This window comes from Emydura macquarii, unplaced genomic scaffold (genome assembly GCF_026122565.2).
Source record: "Emydura macquarii macquarii isolate MOO-44397 ecotype Brisbane River unplaced genomic scaffold, CSIRO-AGI_Emac_v2 contig_2897, whole genome shotgun sequence".
Classification (NCBI taxonomy): domain Eukaryota; kingdom Metazoa; phylum Chordata; order Testudines; family Chelidae; genus Emydura; species Emydura macquarii.
In genome coordinates this window covers 2082355-2104659 of record NW_027133034.1, presented here as the reverse complement: position 1 = coordinate 2104659, position 22305 = coordinate 2082355, and the positions used below count along the sequence as shown (strand labels likewise).

Here is a 22305-nt window from a genome sequence, read left to right as displayed (position 1 = left end):
TTTCATGCCATTTAATACTTGCTTCAGGAGCAAACTCTACACAGACACTGTGAAAGAAGGGGAGGAGGAGAAAAGGTGGAATGGAAAAAATGGGTGCAAGGAAAAAGCTTGAAACTGGGGGGAGAGATAATCAGATAAGAACATGCTGAATGCTATATAGACTACTAAGTACAACACAGTGACAGGTTCCATAAATGCTAAAGACAGACAGAAATTGCAGTTATTTTGTTATCCTAAGCAAGCATCAGTTATTAAAGCCCACACATGATTTATTTTGTGAGAATTTAATATGCATCAGCAACTATTAGTGGAATTCCAGCACTCGGACTGACAGTTGTGAGGCTGTAAATAGTGGAGGGTTTAGAACTGCAAAAGGGAATGAGTTGTAGCCACCACGGCCCAGAGCACCCAATCCTGTAGCAGATGTCTATGGAAAGTGGTGCCTCCTTAGGTGCAGGGCCAGTGAGAATGTAGATGCTGTTAAGGGAAGAGGATTGAGATTACAAGGTGGTGAAGACTGAGTGGGCAGGAAGGAGCTGATGGCTCAGAAGTTGCTGAAAAAGTCCCTGTGAAATAAACAGTGGGCAAGACAGAACTTGCTCATTAGATGCAAATACCATTGCAGTGAAAAATATATATACACTGAAGGGGGGTGGGGGAGAACACCCAGGATTTTTCCTCCCTTTTTACTAGTAGCTACACATACAAATAAAACAGAAGCTAAAAGTGCTAATAAATGTCTTTGGAAGGATGTGTATGTGTTTGCTCTTAACACATACACTTGTTTTCTTGTGGTCTCCCCAAAGTCTACATACAATACCTTCAACTTCTGCCAGATTGCTATATCAAATTCAAGGCACCGGCACAGTCTGATAATTACAGCCTTAAGAAAATGAGTGCAATGCATGACAGTGTTGATATAGAAAATAAATCACCTCTAGGTGGCAAGCCATGTAGCACAGGGTCGCTTTTTGATCTCTTCCTCAGAGGGTTGAAGGCTCTCTTGCATTCAGGCTGTCTGTCTGCAGGCAATGGGCATGGATTTGAAGTTGAAAGGCTCTCTCTACTGGAAGAATCAGGAATATCCCCACCTACTGCATAATGGGTAAAGATGAAGGAAAACAAACTAGAATAAACCAATTATGCAATATCACCCAGCAAGTAACAGATTAAACTTGCCACTTAGGGGACACATTAATGATTGCTATTGAAATCAATGGCAGTTGCAAGGCTTGAGAAAAAATTCCAAAGCCAGTACAACTCTAAAAACCTTCCTCAGAAGCCTTGTCAAAAATGACCCACTTCTGTCACCAATGGGCACAACTGAACAGCTGCCAAACTGTTTAACTGCAAGCTTAAACCAGAACAAACTGTTCAGTACCCCTTGAAGATACCAAGATTCAAACCTTCTTAGAGAACTTTAAAAAAAGAAAATACTTAGCTGAAGCCTTGCATTTCAGCAGCTGTACCTGAATATGATGGCATTTGACATGGTATTGTGGGAAACCAGAGAACCTAATATTTGTGTTTACAAATTTATATTTATAGGCCACCCATTTGCACACCTGTTTGCAATGTTTTAAAATCCAGTTTCATATTTTTCTTAATTAAGATACAGAGAGCACAAAGCTCTGTTCATTCATTTTCTTTCCTTCTAAGTAAATCGAACATCAGGCCCGTGTTCCATGGATTCATATGCCATTATAATACAGATCATATGATTGTGTCAGCAAGTGGTGCACTATCTTATGTTGCAGAGATTTGAAAGAGGATGTAGACTGGATATTTTTCATGGATGCTAATTTTGTAACCATCTCTGACAGCAATTGGTACTTTGCAAGGAAACAGAGTATTTTTGTATGTGGGGGGGCAAAAAGCTCTTTTTCAGAACCTGATAAATGGTGGTTCATAGAATCATAGGATGGGAAGGGACCTCGCGAGGTTATCTAGTCCAGTCCCTTGCATTTATGGCAGGACCAAGCATTATCTAGATTATCCCTGACAGGTGTTTGTCTAATCTGCTCTTAAAAATCTCCAATGATGGAGATTTCACAACCTGAGTCCTCAGGCAATTTATTCCAGTGCTTAACTACCCTGATAGGAAGTTTTTCCTAATGTGCAGTCTAAACCTCCCTTGCTGCAATTTAAACCCATTGCTTCTTGTCCTATCTTCAGAGATTAAGGAAAACAATTTTTCTCCCTTCTCCTTGTAACTACCGTTTATGTATTTGAAGGCTGTTATGTCCCCCACTCAGTCATCTCTTCTCCAGCCTTCACAAACCTAATTTTTTCCATCTTCCCTCACAGGTCATGTTTCCTAGACCTTTAATCATTTTTGTTGTTTGTTGTTGTTCTCTGAACTTTCTCCAATTTCTCCACCTCTTTCCTGAAATGTGGCACCCAGAACAGGACACAATACTCCAGTCTAATAAACACAGAATAGTGCGGAAGAATTACTTCTCATGTCTTGCTTACAACACTCCTGCTAATACATCCAGAATGATGTTTGCTTTATTTGCAATGGTGTAACACTGTTTACTTATATTTAGCTTGTCATACACTATGACTTGTCATACACAATGACTCCTAGATTCCTTTCCACAGTATTCCTTCCTAGGCAGTCATTTCCCATTTTGTATTTGTGCAACTGATTGTTTCTTCCTAAGTGGAGTACTTTGCATTTGTCCTTATTGAATTTAAACCAATTTACTTCAGACCATTTCTCCAGATCATTTTGAATTTTAATTCTATCCTCCAAAGCACTTGCAACCACTTCCAGCTTAGTATCATCCAGAAACTTTATAAGTGTACGCTCTATGTCATTATCTAAATCATTGATGAAGATATTGAACAGAACCGGACCCAGAACTGATCCCTGCGGCACCCCACTTGATGTGCCCTTCCAGCATGACTGTGAACTATTGATAACTACTCTCTGGGACTGGTTTTCCATTTATGCACACACCTTATAGTAGCTCCATCTAAGTTGTATTTCCTAGTTTGTTTTTGAGACGGTCATGTGAGACAATATTAAAAGCCTTGCTAAAGTCAAGATATGTCACATCTACTACTTTCCCCCTATCCACAAAGCTTTCTTTTGACAGGGTAACAAGCCATCAGATTGGTTTGACATGATTTGTTCTTCACAAATCCATGCTGACTGTTACTTATGACCTTATTATTTTCTAGGTGTTTTGCTTAATTATTTGCTCCATTATCTTTCTGGATACTGAAGTTAAGATGACTGGTCTGTATTTCCCCGGATTGTCCTTATTTCCCTTTTTATAAATTGGCACGAAGGGCTAGTCTACACTTAAAATGTACAGCAGCACAGCTGTATCAGTACAGCTGTGCCGCTGTAAGAGCACTTGAGAGAGCTCTCCCGCCAACATCATAAAACTACCTAAACGAGTGGCGGTGGCTATGTCGGTGGGAGAGCGTCTCCCACCGACATAGCACTGTTCATACAAACGCTTATGCTGGCAAAATTTATGTCACTCAGGGGTGTGTTTTTTCATCCCTCTCTGAACGACAAAAGTTTTGCCAGCATAAGTACTAGTGTAGACAAGGCCTATGTATGCCCTTTTCCAGTCCTCTGGAATCTGTCCCATCTTCCAAGACTTTTTGAAGATAATTGCTAATGGCTCAGATATCTCCTCAGTCAGCTCCTTGAGTATTGTAGGAGTAATTCATCAGGCCTTGGTGACCTGAAGACATCTAACTTGTGTAAGTAATTTTTAACTTATTCTTTCCCTTTTTTAGCCTCATATCCTACCTCATTTTCACGGTGCTAGATATCCAATCATTACTAATCTTTTTGGTGAAAACTGAAACAAAAAAGTCAGTTAGTACTACTGCCATTTCCACATTTTCTGTAACTGTTTTTCCCCATTCATTGAGTATGGGCTTACCCTGTCCTTGGTCTTCCTCTTGCTTCAAATGTATTTGTAGAATGTTTTCTTGTTACCTCTTCTGCCTATAGCTAGTTTAATCTCATTTTGTGCCTTGGCCTTTCTAATTTTGTCTGGCTAACAGAAAAGCAACAGTGATTTAAATCACTGAGAAAGCATATCCCAGGGGTTTGTTTTTATTTGTTAAGTGTAGCTTCTGGTCTGGTACTTGATTGCAGCCTAGAAAATCCAGATAACAGGAAGCGCTGAGGTGAAGCAGAAAGGCTGTTATCCACCTGGAAAGTTGGAGCAGGGGACAGCTCAAAAGTGAGAAATAAAAACAAAACTATAGCAGACAAGGAAGCAGGAAATGGATTAAAGAGCCACATCCCTTCCTGGTGTAACTGAACTGAAGCCAGTGCAGTTACAACAGCCTTCCAGTATTATAGTACAGTAATGATCCTACAATTTGCAAGAGTGTTACTGCAGTGAAATGTGTTTTAAATAAAGGCAGGAATTAATTTGGTCTAGTGACTTTATGATGTCCAGTTATCCGTAACTTTAATTTCAACATTCTAAATTCCTGATGTAAAAAGCTCACAGTAGCTAGAAGCGGGATGACAGCAGAAGTATACTTGTTTCTAGGATTACACAGTATGCCGTGATGAAGGGTAACTGCCACCTGTCATCTTCTGTCAATAAAGGTCTTGAGCCTGCACTCACTGCTATCAATGGGAAAACTTCCATTTACTTCAGGAGGAGGAATCTCAGGCCCTGTGGGCAAAATACACATTAGCTGGCCTACAGACCTTTGCTGCACTGTCTGCCAATGCTTTACTGCTGCCCTCCCTCAGAGGCTCTGTTAGCGGGTGGGTGGGTAACTATTTCCAGCAGGGAAATAGCTGACGGGGGAAGGGAGAAATCAATCTTGCTGGTGACTGCTGCCAAAGGAATGCACTGAATCAGCACATCCCCCAGCTGCCTTAACCATGCCCTCTCCCCTGCCAGTACCACCCACTTTTCTGGGTGTGCTGGATTTATATTGGAAACAGCTACAGTAAACCAGGCGTAAATCCAGCATTATATCTATTTGTTCTCCTCCGGCAACTGAGAGATCATATAAAATCATTCCATTCAGATTCTCTAATGAAACTAGCAAATCTCATTAGATTACATCTCCCTCCTTCCGCACAACAACAAAGAGGAGAAATGTTCACAATTTTTAAAAAATGTGTTATCCTAAAAGCACAGCCCCCACCCGTGGAAATTATACCTTTCTTTATCAAGACAGGCAAGCACAGATCCTCGGTGGTATTTAAGCAGAATTATGGGAGTTACGTGCCTAAATACCTTTGATGATCTGGGCCTCAGTTTCCTGTAGTATCAGAACTTACAGGCATTCTGAAGTTTAAATGTCTCTTTACTAATCACAGAACAGTGTATTTTATAACAACATGTGCATGTGACTACAGATGCACTGGATCTTACATAGTGGATTTGAAATATTACCATGAGGTTTTTAAACTGAGACTTGACAAAGCCCTGGCTGGGATGATATAGCTGAGGTTAGTCCTGCTTTGAGCAGGGGGTTGGACTAGATGACCTCCTGAGGTCCCTTCCAACTCTAATATTCTATAATTGTATGATTCTAAGAAGTTGATTACATCTTTTCGGGAGACATTCCAGGCAATACACAGAATGATCTGTCACATAATGTATACCAATTGCATATTCTATAGTCTTCTTGTGCTCTTTTATCAGACTTGGTTGCTTATTATGCAACCAAGTATGGAGGTCCTCACTCAGTTTGTTCTCAAGCCACACACCATCAGGAAGCAATAGGAGTTTGCCTGTGTAAGGACCTCAGGATTTAGCCTCATGCATTCACTACAAATCTTTTGCACTTCTCTCTGTTCATCACACTGCTTCTCCAGCATGACTTTAGAAGAGCTGAAGTGCTTGTTTTCGGAGGTTGCAGACAGACTAGTATATTATGAGGAAATCTGAGAAAAATAATCACACAGAAGTACAGATTTAAGAGAATCAGCCTTTTTTTGTCACCACTTGCTCCCCTCTACTCAATTAACTTTCGCATTTGCAATCTCGGTGTGGCTTCAACTCTGACCTAGATTTCACACACATGCCCATAAAATCCTACTGCTTCCTTAATCCCACTTCTCCAGATTATTAAAAACAACAAAACAAAGATACAGTTTGCTATGCTCCCCTTCATCCTGTCAATGACTATGGTGTGAATATTTAAACAAGGATACAAAACAACAGTTCAGACTGATCTTACACTCAGTTATGGTCTCATCATTCCCTTCATTACCCGCTTATGACAGAAAGAACACAAAGTATAAAATCTCTGAATTAAACAAAAAGCAGTGGCTGTCATTACTTTTTCCTATGATTGCACCTCTTCATGAAAGAAGGGTGAGCAGCACCTGTTGGTTTAGATTTTATACTGCTTCAGCACTATGGTATCTCAGCAACTCTTGCTGGAAGGTTGTGTGTTGGATCCCCATAATACGTGGTAGATATTTTGGATTTTTTTTAAAGTAAAATGCTTTTTAAACTTGCTATCTGTCATTCTCACGTCCAATGCTTGGATTTGTATTTCAACTGGGTCCCACGTTATGATTGTGACTGTAGGGTAGATGGGCCCCCAGACTGCTTGAATGTGCAGCCATCTTCTGCATACAACATGATCTGCATTATAATGGTGGGTTAGAGAGACAAAGCAACATCGAGGTTGACACCATAAACCTGATCTGCTTTTGAAAAGTTACCCATTGCTGATGGGTGTTAGTAAGGGCAGTATATGAACTAGTGTTGAATGTGGTTTAACTGCAAAGCAAACCGGGTCCAGAACTGATTTAGTCAAATAAGGTTAAAATCTGCTTGGAACAAGTCTCAACCATGGTTTTCAAAAACAATGCTGAACAGAGCTTGTCCTGGCCTACACTTGTGGTCAAGCCATGTTCAGCTGCACTCCTTTCTCACGCTCATTGTCAGCAATGGGTAATTTTTCCAGTGCAGACCCAAGCCACAGAACAAGTCCCAGATTTAGAGAGCGGGATCAATGACACTGCACTGCAATAAGCCACAATGGGCTATAAATACCACAGCAGTATCCGGACACCACCCATGCCATGACACAACAGGGGAACACAGAGGCTAGATATTTCTAAAAAAGGAAAATGCTTTTCCACCACATTGCTCTGTAATTCAATTGCTAATCCAGGCTCACCCGCTAGTGTGTGGATAACAGCTAACTTCTCTATATTTTAAAGAATATTAATTTTTTTTTAAGTGCCGTTCTGTATTGCTAGGCTTGTAAATCTGTGGCCATTCTCAAAGCAAAAAGCACATAGCAAGATATTGCTACTGCTGCTGCATTCAATTAGTTTTGGTGTGAAACGCTGCTTTGGATAGTTTTGATTACTTTAAGTTCTAATCGTCTATAGTCTTCCTCAGTTAGTTACCTTGAGATACTTGTATATCATTTGGTTCTGGTGGCCCGACGACAGCTTCTGCCACATCTGAAATTTGGAATTCACCTCCCTGGCATACAAAATTAGCAAGAGTAAAAACCGTTAATCTCTTTCCTTTGAAAAGTTCCCTTTGCACTTTACAAACAGTTACCATAGCAGAACAGCTGCATCCACCTCTACAGTGAAACCACGGCAGCTTTACAGTGCACAGCAATGCTTTATAAAAAACAATCACCCACTGTACGTACGTATTCCCCTGCTACAGCCAGACTGATATACTTCTACAAATGACATCAATTGTCCAGTTCAGACAATATTATTATACAACTGTTTTAGGACCAGCTTATACCCTCTGTTGAAGTCACCTGTGGGACAGGGTTTGGAGACCCTGAAACTAACCTTGCAGAGCTTCCTTGAAATATTTTCATGTGGTAAGAGTTTAGGGGCAGCAGTGAGGCTATGGAATGTGGACTCCCAGCCCCATGGATCTACAGGGAAAAAGATTATCCATTCCCAGCATGCTGCTCTTTAGGCCCTTCCCTCTGGGTACACTGCCATGCGTCTGCATAACATTCCTTAGTGAGAAGGTTGCTGGTGTGGAGCCTGAGTTACTACTGTTTCAAGCAGTGGCAACCATTGGTATCCTCTAATTAGTGAGAGGGAATGTCATGGAGATCAGCTTCTCCCCACCCCCCAAAGCCCCATGGTGCTCCAAGACTGTGGAAGGGCCTCCAAAGGCACTGGGGGGAGTGGATCATGCTGCAGAGCTGAAACTCCTGCCTTCACTTGCCCCTCTTCTGCTGGCTGATCACTATTTGCATGAGTAGTGGGACAAGCAGCAGGAATGAGCACATTCTATTACTAGTGTTCAACACACCAAGATGAGTTTAATTCACTCCTCCACAAAGCAAATCCTTTCCTTAGCCTGGTGCTTGCATTACAGAAGACCATCATGAAAGGCTGCAGAGTATATTTACATAAAAAGGAACTATAGGAAGATATGGACTTTGTTTCATTGTAAGATGCGAAGGAGGGCTGTGAGCAGCACACGCTGCTTTACATAAAAACTGCTGCAGTCACTAGCAAACACACTAACAGCAATGAGGAGAAATATGTGAAAGGCTAATGGATTTATGTTTTATGTTTAGGAGTGATCCATTTGAAAGTTTAATCCAGTTTTACTCGCTCTGAAAAAATGTCCCCCACAAATGGTTAAGAATCCAAATGAGGAAACATGTCTTTGCTGGATTTCCCATTATCTGCAAAAGTGAGTCCAGTAAAACTTTACTGATGTTTGCAGTGATACAAGATTATGTAACCCAAATGTTCTATCCCGCTGTTCTCAAATAGAATACTACTATATGTATAAATTCAGTTCTTCTAGCTCTCAGTTCAATCTTATCTCTGTAATAAACAAAGTTAGGCTGCTAGAATCCCACTGTACCTGCTCACGACTGATCTGGCTCACCACAGCTTCATATGGCGGAGGGGGATCCAAAGGACAGAACACTTCAACTCCTTTAATTCTAGCTCCATAAATGTGTGGTAATGGAATAACATCAGATCCAAGCATCCTAGGAAAAATAATTTTGTATTAGTCTCTTGCTCCATGTGGTTTTCTACCTGCAGAAAGATATGATCAGCCAGAGAATTTCATTGGATCTGCTGTGCAGGCTCACAGTGAAAGTTAATTAACTCAGAGACCAGCAAGAGATTTTCTCATAATGCTATGGGAAACTAATGTCTTGGACTCACTCCTCCAGAATCTTCACCAGGACTTGGAAACAGGCAAAGAAGAGACTGCCCCAAGAGAATCCATCTCAATTTTAATACTGAATCCAATTCATGCAGATATGAGAGCTTTGGATCCAAGTATTCAAAAATGGGCATCCAAAATTAGACATCTATGATCTGAAGGTGCTCATGACCACATGCTTTTGATGTCTAAATATAGGCACACAAAAATGGGCATCCAAGCTTGGAGTCTACTTTTGAAAAGTTTGGCCCTGACAGTTTAATTAGTGAATAGACACAGATATGATTGATAAATTCTGTTATTTAGCTCACTGTTGAGTCTTTGATGTAAGGAGATCCCAGTAACCCAAAGTACAACAGAAATCGTTATCAATCCTTCTATCCTACATTTCCCTTAGAGATATCTAAGCCAGGATAAGGTAGTGGAGCTCTGTTTTCTGTGTCTGCTGTGTCTGTTGTAAATGTTACTTCTGATTGCATGCTATTATCCTGCCATATTTAAACATTTGAATAAACAAACGTTGATGACTGACATCTCAAGGGATGATTTCTTCACAAAGGACTGACTTTGAGAATCATTGGGTTTTGAAATATTCACTGAAACCCTCATTTTAGCTGACCTCCAACTGCTGTTCACATTTTCTTTTTCCAGATTGTGGGAATGTAATTTTATATCATACTCAGTAGCACCAAAAAAAATTTTTTTTCAACAAGCATCCTCTATTTGGTGTGTTGACTATAGAGTTTGGGTCTAAAAACAACACCCAAGACTCAAAACACTCTCATGCTTGGGAAAGTCCAGATCCAGTCCAAACTTGGTGGCTTGAGCTATCTCTAGCTGGCTATGGCAGAGAAACATTTCTCCCTGACTTTTGGTTGTGGGTCAGGTGAGGAATGAGAAATGTTTGTGAAAGTGTTACTGAGGAAGTCCAGAGGAGACTGCACCAGGGATGGAATTGCCTAAAAGGAGTTGCAGAAAGGGAAAGAGGAATATAACTAGCTGCTTGCAACTTAGGAGAAGGAGAAAGAAACATGGGAATCAGTTGGTGAAGGTTCATCGTTTGCTATAAACTGTGGACGCATCAGTTGAAAGTGACAGAGGAAGAGAAGGACATGGGAGTATTGATTGAGGTTGATCACAGGATGACCATGAGCCGCCAATGTGATGTGGCCGTGAAAAAAGCTAATGCGGTCCTAGGATGCATCAGGCAAGGTATTTCCAGTAGAAATAGGGAGGTTTTAGTACCATTATACAAGGCGTTGGTTGGACCTCATCTGGAATACTGTATGCAGTTCTGGTCTCCCATGTTTAAGAAAAATGAATTCAAACTGGAACAGGTGCATATAAGGGCTACTAGGATGATCCGAGGAATGGAAAAACTGCCTTATGAGAGGAGACTCAAAGAGTTTGGCTTGTTTAGCCTAACCAAAAGAAGGCTGAGGGGAAATATGATTGCTCTGTATAAATACATCAGAGGGATAAATACCATGGAGGGAGAGGAGTTATTTAAGTTCAGCACCAATGTTGACACAAGAACAAATGGACATAAACTGGCCATAAGGAAGTTTAGACTTGAAATTAGATGAAGGTTTCTAACCATCAGGGGAGTGAAGTTCTGGAACAGCCTTCCAAGGAGAGCAGTGGGGGCATGAAATCTAGCTGGCTTCAAGATTGAGCTTGATAAATGTATAGAAGGGATGGTATGATGGGACAGCCTAATTTGGCAATTGACTGATCTTAGATTACTAGCGGTAAATATGCCCAATGGCCTGTGAGGGATGTTAGATGGGTGGGTTCTGAGTTACTACAGAGAATTCTTTTTGGGTGTCTAGCAAGTGAGTCTTACCCACATGCTCAGGGTTTAACTGATCACCATATTTGGAGTCAGGAAGGAATTTTCCCCCAGGGCAAATTGGCAAAGGCTCTGGGGGTTTTTCGCCTTTCTCTGTAGCATGGGGCGTGGGTCAGTTGCTGGTGGATTCTCTGTACCTTGAAGTCTTTAAATTGTTATTTGAGGACTTCAATAACTTGGTCTTAGGATAGAGGTCTATTACAGGAATGGGTGGGTGAAGTTCTGTGGCCTGGGTCGTGCAGAAGGTCAGACTAGATGATCATAATGGTCCCTTCTGACCATATTGTATATGAGTCATGAAGGAACTGGAGTAGGAAGCAGCAGAAGAAAAGCAAGGTGGCCCCTTAGCCAAATCTTTATAAAACTTAGTTTGGGATCACTTTGGGGAAAAGCATGAAGTTCAAGTTGATTCTCATTTTAACCACAGGATAAAGCATCACTGATCATTCATCCCTAATAATGATCTGTCATTGTGTTGAACAATGGAAAGGAACATTAAGAGGCTAGTTTTACATGATTTCTGTGTAATTTTCAGGTACTCCATATGTATACTGGATCTGGGTAAGTTTGTTTTAATATCACCCATGATAATGGAACACGTGTCCCATGTATATTTACTTAGTGTAATATAGGAAAGGGCTTACTGAATCTTTCAGTTTTATTCTATTTTGAAATTAATCTCATTTTATCTAGCTAAGGTGCTCCTATAGTGTTTGTTAATATAGATTTTTGGATTCAATATTATATTAAATTTTATTTGTGGACATGGGATTAAGAAAGCGGGGGGGGGGGGGGGGGGAGGAGTTCCTCTGTTTAATATTTAAGCAGTTCCCATGAATGCTGGAGGATGGAAGGTGGGTTCCATGTATTAGTTTGTTCATGGATTTTTTTATTTCCATGCTCTCTTTACACTGGTGAGGGGAATTCATGTAGCAGTGACTCACTGAATTTGTATCAGTCTAAGTGAGGAACTGGGATGCCCTATTGATCTCACCTTCTATTCTAGGCAATCATTCCCTGTCCATCAAGATAGATTCCTTCTATTCTCCTTTACTAGCATCGCATGATGGTACAAAAGCCTGTGGTCAAAGGGCTTGCCCCAAGATTTACATGAAGTGGAGAAGCCAAAGACTGTCTCAGTTAGTACATCAAAAGTGGAAAACATTTACAGATTAAGATGTTCAGCAGTAAAATCTTAAACTAAAAATCACAAGGCAGGGGGCTTGCTCCCTGAGAAGGAACTACATGAAGGTAGAAAAATAAGAGTGTACTGGCCCCACCACCCTTTTTGTATGGAACCCTATGGACATTATGGCTGGTAGACTACTCCCAGACTCTGACACAGGTCTGTGCTGGCCGAGGCTTTAGAGCAAAAAGGTTTGCAACCTTTCTCATCTCCTTCCTCTAAAAAGCCCGGGACTGTCATCTCTCTATGACCTTTAACTTGCACTGGCTGGAGCTTCAAGAGCTGCAAAGCCAAACTTGAAGGTGGAGTTGTCATGCTCTCAGTTGAACCATGTCACTGGGACATTGGCTTCCCATAATCTCATTAGATTTGATGAGGATGGCAAGTCCATTGACCATGAAAATGACATCGGTCACCAGGACATGGATTGAGTTTTGAAAATACATGATGGATTTTTAATATCATAAGGATTTTTTTTTTGAATAACTAGATCTTCATTGTGGAGAATCCCTCCAATCACCAATTAAAATTTCAAACCAAACATCAATAGAGTTAATGGCCCCCTGAGCAAGAACTCTCTCCAGTGCACACAGAAAAAATATAATCTGGGTGTTTCCTTTCTACCTTATTCTTCCTGTGGAAGGTTCCATATAATCTAGAACAGTTAATGATGTTATGCTAATCTTGAAAATTTAGTTAATTGTTATGTTTGCTTCCTTGCAAGACAACAAGATTGCAGGTCAGAGTAAAACATACCGCATCTGTAATGCTAGTTTGTTGTCTGTGTCTGGCATTAAATAAGAGAAATTAAAAAGGTTTCAGGGAGAGCACATCCCATGAATGAGTGAACAAAAAAATCCACTGACTTCAAAAGCAGTGGATTTGGCTCTGAAGTTTGAAGGGTGGAGGAGGATGTCTGCCTGTTCCAAATGTGTCCTTGGCACGGATTTTGGTCTCTGCAATGTTTCCTTTATACTAGAAGAATATCAGTTTTGGAAGCCCCCCAAATGTGCTTCACAGATGGCATTTCCATCGCCTGGATGTAGTTCCCAATCCATTCCCTTTTGAACAAGGCTGATCTGGTTTTGGAAGCCGAACCCACTAGAGATCCAGGATAGAAAAGCAGGTCACTGAGCGTGCTTGCATTCAGTGCACAAGCTGGGGATGGACAGGATAATGGAGGAGAAAAGGTCAGGTCAAATCTAAGTCATAGATTGCTGGACGCTGTGGATCTGATCGAGGGTGACTCATGTTTTCCAGTCTCCCAAGAGAGGAAATTAAATCTGTCTGCTGCTTTCTACTTCAGTGCTTACTACACCATCAAAAATACATTATAACTGAACACAGCCCTCATAATACCACAGAATCACCATTTTCATCAGTAATTAATGAAATTACATTTCCATTTTCTGTTAGCCCAAAGCCCTTGTCTAGAACAGATTATTAGCAGTAAGAAGATTTTCTTTACCTATTGAAAGTCCCTACTGTAAAATGACAAAAAATAAAACCTCACTGTTCTGGTACTGAGGGATCTGAAAGCTATCTGGAAATGTTCAACTGATACAGGTAGCAGAAACTGCTATTTTAGGGTCTGCCCTAATTTCCTCTCAGAATGTAATTAACCTAGTTTGAGTTTGCTTAAGACACAAGAGAGTTAATATATACACACTTGTGAAAAGTTCATGTGATCATCCCATACCAACTTTAATAGCTACAAAGGTCACAGCCTTGGTTATACCTATCATCCGACAGATGGCATCTCCGGCAATGCTCTACCATTCAGTGCCACACTTTGACCTACCTAAAACTGATATAATTTGGTGAGGAATTTCTTCCATATTCTAAATCTGTTACTGTTACAAATATTTACAGATGTTTTCTTTGAAACACCTAGGATATCTATTAATTATTTGAATTACATTAACAGCTACAGGCCTCAAATAACATTGTGTCCCATTGTGCTAGGTGCAGTATGTAGAGAGAGAGAGAGAGAGAGAGACAGAGACAGTTCTTACCCTGAAGAGCTTACTATCTAAGATGACAAAGGGTAGGAGAATGGAAGTATCATGGTCTCCATTTTACAAAAGGGGAACTGAGGCACATCAAGATAATATCCCCAATTCTACAACAAGAAACCATACACTGTGACCATACACTGGCCTTTGGGGTGGAAACCTACAAATAAAACTAGAACTTGCTGTATTTACTACCTGATATTTTACCCTCTTTTTGAAAAAGACAATTTACATTTTTATGGCTCTGAGATTAATATACTAAAGAAAACCTGGTTTAGTGCTTTTTACCTGTGATTCATTCTGGGTGTGCAAGAGTAGAATGTAGCAAAATATGACGGAGGTGGCACAGGTGGTACAAAGTCCTCAGGATCTGAAATGCGGCTTTGTTCTTCAACTTCCTCTACCGACACCTGAGATTCATCCTAATCAAACACAATCTCCATTAACAAACTTCTCTGTGCTAGCATAATGTACTAATTCAGCATTACTAGATTAGGCAGAAGATCTGGCTACTGGTTCTGCAGGTCTATGATCATTACTGCTGCATTTTATTAGATTGTGCCTGGCACTCACTTACTATGCAGGATCTTCTTGTTGCAAATATCTGCAAGTACCGCAGGGCAGCTGCTACCAAGCATACTGTGGTCGTCAGAGCATTGAGGGCACACAGAGCAAAGAGAACTTTCTGAGGCGCAAAAAGATTATGAAAGTTATACATCAAACATCTGCAAAAGTCAAGAGAGGAGAAGGATGATGACAATAATGATCTTTGCAATCTATATTTTGACTTAATCTTCCAGATAGATGATCTGTGGGATCTAGCTAATTTCTAAGGGTTTATTAGGATCCACTAGGTGTCACAGAATGGGTGGGAGAGGGAATCAGGGGAGTTTCAGGTTGCTGAAAAGAGGGTCAAATGTTCTCCAACCAGGAGTCCTGACCCTCCTCACCAACTTGCTGTGGGATCCCTTCCCTTGTTCCTTGGGCCAGAAATTAGGGTGACCAGATAGCAAGTGTGAAAGATTGGGATAGAGGATTGGGAAGGTGGGGTGGGTAAGAGAGTCCTATATAAGACAAAGCCTCAACATCAGGTCACCCTACCAGGCACTCACATGCTTTACTAACTAGGCTAAGAACTGGGGGAGAGGAGGAGATGCTTGTCAGCAGCATAGGCTGCAGATCAAGAACAAGCTACACTGGAGCCGGAAGCATTCCTGGGAAAGGAAATGGCCTGGAAGTCAATGGGAATTGCTACATGGCACACACACTTTAATACTATATTTTCTCCCTGTGATGTGAAGATTCTCTAAGCATTAGTTCTTTGGTATTGCTTTTAAGGTACCTTGAGTAGAAGATGAACAGCACTACATGACTGGACTGGGTATAGCTTCAATGCATTCTCTTTCTCTGTGCATTTTGCTGGGTGAAATTCTTCACAGCAGAAACAAATCTTGCTTTCACCCAGGTCCACCTTTAACAGTAAGAAAAATAATGTGAATTACGATGTAATTTACAAAGTAATTTCACACAATACATCTTGATGTCTAATGTAGAGCTGATATGCTGTACAACATATCTGAGTGTAGCATAGCCCTAATCATGTGCATACAAAATCAAATCTGCATAGTTCAGTATGCCGGCGATTCATTCATTCCATTAACATCACATTAGACATATTTGTTTCTCTCTTATCTAAAGGAATCTTTGAATTTATCAATGAAGTCTTTTGAATGTACCTTATATTTAATCACTGGTTTATTCTTCTCAATAAACATCAATATCATAGAATTATAGAAGATTAGGGTTGGAAGAGACCTCAGGTGGTCATCTAGTCCAACTCTCTGCTCAAAGCAGGACCAACTTCAACTAAACTATCCCAGCCAGGGCATTGGCTGAATGATCTCCTTGGATTCTACAGTAACTTTTGGAGCAGCTAGTCTTTTTGTTTGTTTGTTTATTTTAAAAACTAACATGTAATCCATATTTTGTATGTATAGTATATGCTCCCACTGGATCGTCATTAGTACAATACTATACTGATAATGAATGTAGCTAACACCCAGAACAATATTTCTGTCCCTGCCAATCTAGTAAGACTATACCTGTGTTCCACAATTGTTTGCAACTTTCACATTCATTTTGTCACCTCAATTTCCAAGTAGAAATTTATATAGGCGTCTTTCTTCAATGCTTTTAATTAACGGCCTGACTGTCTCCAGTCACAACTTTGGAGGTATTTCCCCATGTGTAACAGATCATATAGTTATCTTATTTGTGGAACATCTGTGAGCTGCAACCTATGGTTTCTCAGAGAGATGAGCACTGAGATTCTCCATAAAGCACTTAAAATTCTTGTCTGAATTATTATTATTCTCCTCAATATTTCTCTCAGTAGGTTGGAGCTTGTGCAGATCTTGACTGCCAAACTGCTTGTAAGCACCAGAATCTGATCACATTACTCCAACTGGTACGTTCTGGAAGCTGCACTGGCTTCCTGTGAGCAACAGATTATGTGTTAATAGTAAAACCTAGGGGGAAAAAAAATCAAAATCTTTATAAGCCCCATCATATCAACACCTATCAAATCTGTGGAACCTCCATTGTTCCATACGCTTCAGTTTAGTTATCATTTTGCTGTTTCTTTACATTATTGAGAGATCTTTTGCCTTCTGCCCCTCCTTCTACAGAATACTCTCTGCTTTTATAGTCATTGTTCTGAGTATCTGGTAAAACAAGTCAAACTAAATATTAGTAATTATTTGGTCTCACCTTATATTATTTCATTTCCATGAATTCTACTAAATGTAATGGACTGAAAAAAGAACGTTGTCTTATAGGTTGCCTTAGTTAAATATGATTTTACTAGTTTATAAGCCTGATGTGCTCTTTCATGCTTTTTGTATCCTCTCCAGATAACTAAACAAACTCTTTATTTCAATCATGCTATTATCCACTATATAAAATCAGCTTGCTGTTCACCAGCACTTTAGAGGCAGAATTATCTCTGGGATTCCTTCCCACCTTCTCTTCTAAATGTGACTGACCAGCTCCATGTTGAATCAACTTGTACCTACTGTGTCCAAAAAAGCCACTCCTGGGCCAGCTTGCCAGGGAGCAAGGGGCATTCTATGCTCTAATGACTGAGCACACTGCCTTCTCTGCATGACCAGTCCACGGACAAACAGCATGAACTTGGATCATATGCATGGTAGCCCCTGATGTTGCCAATGCATAACACACTTTTAAAGAAGAAGATTTTCCCTAGTCTGATAGCTATTAAGATGTGTCCAAGATTTTTCAATAGCCAATTTTATTTACTTTAAACTAGTTTTAAAGAGCTCTACCCTACTGGTATTGTGACACTAGTAAACCAAGTGCCAGCTCTGGCCAAGGCCACAGGCGTTAGCTAACAAATTCATAGCTGGAAACCAAACCATTCACCTGTATGTTAGTTTTGTTCAAAACAGGTATTAGTCTTACGAGAACGTATTTAGTGTTTAGAATCTATGAAATGCATATATGTTGCTGCATGCATTGATCTCACTTGTAGTGGTGGTATTCCATGCTATAAGGAAATATGTCACACGCTTAAAGTTAAGCACATGCGTAAGTATTTACTGAATCAAAGCCTAAGTCAATATGTATTATTTTTATTTTTGCTATTCTGTGGTTGCACTTCACAACATCTTGACTTGCTGCATAGATTAATCTAGGAATTCAGCAATACCAGCTGCAGCACTTGACATGTAGTTAAGAAGTGCACTGAGTTACCATGTCTGCTCACCAGATCACATCTGGGTACACTGGACACAAACTGAGCACCTTGACATCCTAGGATAAATCCAGCCAGGTTCAAGAGAACACAGACGACAGACAGCAAAACAAACAGGTTAACCTGAAATAGAAAAACACACTTAATTGCAGTTGAAAAAAGATAACGAAGTGAACTACAGGGAAGCTAATGCACTGAAAATCACATGGATAAAATCCTGACTACACTGAAGTCAACGACAAAACTCTCATTGACTTCAATGGGGCTAGGATTTCATCCCTGGTGTCTCATCAAAAAGGACTGACTTTGTCAATTATTTTGGACATGAACTTTGTGCAAAACTTATTGTATACCCCTTTTTTCGCAGAGTTTGTGCAGCAGCAGACTATATGCCCTGCAGCTCAAGTACAAAGACCTATGGGTACAGTAATACTTTCTTATTAGCACTGCAAGAAACAAGTTTGTTACTTTGGTATTTAGTGCAGGATAAAGAAGTTTTAGAACCAGCGTTTAAAAGGCTATTCTTCACATGCTGGTCCCTATTGTAGTCGATATGTGGGTGCGCATGCGTGCCATGCGCTGGAGCCGGACCTGTTTGTAGTAGTGTTCGTCAACCTGAGTCTGCATCGTGTGTTGGCTACGTGGTCCATTCAAGGTTTTACGAGGCTTTGCAAGTTGATGCCCCTCCAGTTCCCTCTTCCTGACACATGGCCAAAGTTGGAACCCCTCTTCCTCCTTGCTCTTAGCTTGCTAAGAAACCCTTTTCTTTAAAAGTCTATTTTATAGTTGTACTGTAGATAGTTTTTATAGTTGTACAGTTAGATAGTTAGTCTTGTTAAAACCGTTAGTTCTCCTCCCACCCATTCCGAGGGATATGTCCCGGTTTTAAAAGCTGTGCATCATGTCCTCACTCATTCTCCCTGAGTGACAAGCACCAATGGTGTTTGTACTGCCTCGGAGAGGCTCACGTTGTTGCCCACTGCTCCATTTGCCACTCCTTTCCTCCATGGACTCACGAGGCGAGAGAACTTTGCCTCTGGAAACGTGTCATGGAAGAGGCCATGCACCCATATGAGAATTCATATCTGGGCTGACAGATCCACTGGAGCACTGCATCTGACCATTGGTGAGCACTCCCCCTGCTCCCTCCCAAGCGACACCGATGGCCCACCGTGCTCATAAGAAGCACAGCCATGGGCATAATGGCAGCTCCCTGATGGGGATTGCCTCCCTGAGCCACGCCAGGTTGGGTGAGAAGTTGCACATCGATATGGCTGCTCCACCACTGAAGACGATCAAAATGAAGCACAGCATTGTAAAGACCAGCCCGTTCCCCCTCGGCACCGGTGACCAGGCCTCCATCTTCACCCACAGCACCATCCATGCCGCCAGGACCGTCCTGACTTTTGCCCCCAGTCCCATGCACGCCTGGCTGCTGGCCAAACTTGCATCAATGGCCAAACTCCTAATGCCGTATGCTGGCTCCCCACTGCATCCTGGTTCATTGGCGCCACTAGAGCTCCTGTCCCCTGCAGGCAAGCTGCTGTTACTAGAGCAGCACACCACTCGCTCCACCAATGGCTGGATTTTCTTCACGCACCTATGCTGTGCCTCATGCACCACTGGTACCACCCATTCTGATGGAGCCACCTTTCCTGGACCAACCTTCTGACTCTGAGTGGTCTTTGGAACCAGACCCTACTTTTTCACCAGCATGACTGTTCAGCTCAGAACCTACGCACCCTGCCCTAAGCACCAGTATACACCATGCAGAGACATGGTTCCATTATCCTTGCAGACTCCCATTTCCCACAGATCCCTATGCTTGGACTTATTGGCATGCTTGGGAACCCTAGTATGACCATGGCAGACTACCACCCCCTCACCACCGAATTTCGCCCGCTCATACAGCTTATCCCTTGGTCTATGAGGAACCTCGGGACACTGCCTCACCACCCGCTCTGTCAGCACTGCCGTAACCATTGGAATCACCAGTACTGACCAGGGTCTCATTGTCCCTAGATAAGGCACTTATACCACCTTCCCTTTCACCCCCTGAAGACCACAACCAATATCAGGACTTGCTTCGTCGCATGGCTGGGGCTCTCAACCTTCCAGTGGAAGACATACAAGACTCCAAGGACCAATTCCTGGCCATTCTGCAGCCAGCGGGTCCAACACAAAACGGTGCTCCCCATCCATAACATGCTTCTGCAACTGGCACAGGCCATCTGGCCACCCCAACTTTCTTGTGCTCCCACACCAAAGCGAATAGAGCAACGCTACTTTGTTCCTGCTAAGAACAAAGATTTCTTGTTCTCCCATTCCCATCCGTCCCGGAACTCTAGTTGTGCAGGCAACAACTGAATGTGCCTGCCAGTACCACCTCAAAGCCACTTCTCCAGATTGGGCTGCCAAAAACTTAACCTACTTAGGCACAAGATCTACACCTCTGCAGGCCTACAATTCCACATTGCCAGTTATCAAGCTATACTGGCGAAATACAACTTCGTTTCATACTCTAAACTGGCGGACTTTCAGACATCCCTTCCAGAGGACAAACAGGCAGAGTTTAAATCCCGCATTGACAAAGGTAAACTGGTGGCCAAGGTCACCCTTCAAGCACCGGTTGACGCCACAGACATAGCATCTTGTTCCCTCGCATTGAGTGTGATGCTTCATTGTGACTCCTGGCTTTAATCCTTCGACTTCCCTAAAGAGGTCCAGACCACACCTGAGGACCTCCTGTTTGACAACCAAAAATGATTTAGCAATAGAACTGAGGAGTCTCTCCATTTGCTCAAGGACTGTCAGGCCACACTCCAGTCCCTGGACCTATACACTCCAGCCCTGACTCATCAACAGCACTGGCCCTTCTTCCGCCCTTGCTACCCTCCCTGCTTCACTTACCAACCGTGACAAGAACAGTCCTGCTGCTGTCAGTGGCTCCAACGATCCTGCTATTCTGCTGCTACTGCATCCACCTCGACTGCTCTCCCACAGAGGTCTTCCAAGCACCACTTTTGACTCTTCCCTCGAGACCCGCGAACCTTCCTACACCACCCCTGCGGTCCCTCTGGGTGTGTTTGGGGGCAGTCTTGCCCTCTTTGCTCACAATTGAGGCAAGATTACCACCAATCGTTGGATATTGGACATCATTCACTGGAGGTACCTCAAAGTTTCTCTCCTTTCCTCTCCTAGCCCGTGGTGGCCCTGGAGATCCATCCCAACAACATCACCTCCAAGAGGAAGTGCATACCCTCCTTTGGAAGGGCTCCACAGAACCCCTCTCACATTGCTACTGTGGCTGTGGGCTCTACTCCCCCTATTTCCTTATGCCAAAGAAAGGGGTTGGCATTCAGCCCATTTTAGACCTATGGGCACTGAACCAATTTATCCACAAGTTTCACTTCCAGATGGTAACCCTTCCCCTGATCATTCCCTCCCTTCCCCCGGAGCCTGGTTCGCAGGTCTCAATATGAAAGATGTGTACTCCGATGTTGACATCCATCCTGCCCATCACAAATTCCTTTGTTTCATGTTGGGATATTCTCACCATCAATTCTGGGTCATTCCCTTCAGTACTGTCACTGTTCCCCACATCTTCACGAAGGTCGTCACAGTAGTTGCAGCATACATGCGACATCCAGGACACTTCTTGTTCCCATACCTGGATGACTGGCTCCTGGTCTCTTCATCTTGCAACTGCCTCCTCATCACCATCTGTACCCTACGAAACCTCCGTGCCAGCTTGGGATCTGTATCAACGAGGACAAGTCGACCCTTGTGCCCACCCGCTCACTCATCTCAATTGGACTCCCTTGCAAGGCAAGCCTTTGTGCCATTGGACCACTTCGCCACCCTCGGCTCACTTATAATGAGCTTGTGCAATCATCCCGACATGCGGATCTGCCAGTGCTCTCCCTTCTAGGACATATGGTGGCTCGCACCTCCATCACACTGTCTGCCTGCCTCCAAGGCGATGCCTTTTACTCTGTCTGTGACCTGCAGACAGACCACCTCAGCAAGTGAATTCATATCCCATATCGGTGCTGGCTTCCCTTCATGGTGGTGCAGTCTGACCAAGGTCATGGCTGGTATTCTTTTCACGCCTCTTACAACTCTCACCATGGATGCCTCGCTCATGGTCTGGGGCACCCATCTGGAAGGCTATGTGGCCCAGGACCTCTGGTCTCTCAGAGAGGTGAGGATGCACATTAACATCCTAGAGCTATGGGCTGCCCGCCGTGCCTGCCAAGCATTTCTGCCATTCCTCCACACCCACCACGTGCAACTCATTTCAGACAACGATTGCCATTGTCTGTATCAACAGAGCA

The 22305-nt window shown here is 42.3% G+C and overlaps 1 protein-coding gene across 1 annotated transcript in view; it reads right to left on the bottom strand.

The window, feature by feature from the left end:
• ENTREP1 (endosomal transmembrane epsin interactor 1) overlaps positions 1-22305 on the bottom strand; it is a 50340-nt gene that overhangs the window by 6411 nt on the left and 21624 nt on the right. The window contains exons 3-9 of the mRNA XM_067568867.1: positions 17981-18091; positions 15539-15667; positions 14774-14881; positions 14485-14618; positions 8832-8961; positions 7379-7457; positions 936-1094 (exon numbers count right to left, since the gene is read on the bottom strand). Coding sequence (XP_067424968.1) covers positions 936-1094; positions 7379-7457; positions 8832-8961; positions 14485-14618; positions 14774-14881; positions 15539-15667; positions 17981-18091 — 850 coding nt within the window. The remainder of the gene's footprint in view (positions 1-935; positions 1095-7378; positions 7458-8831; positions 8962-14484; positions 14619-14773; positions 14882-15538; positions 15668-17980; positions 18092-22305) is intronic.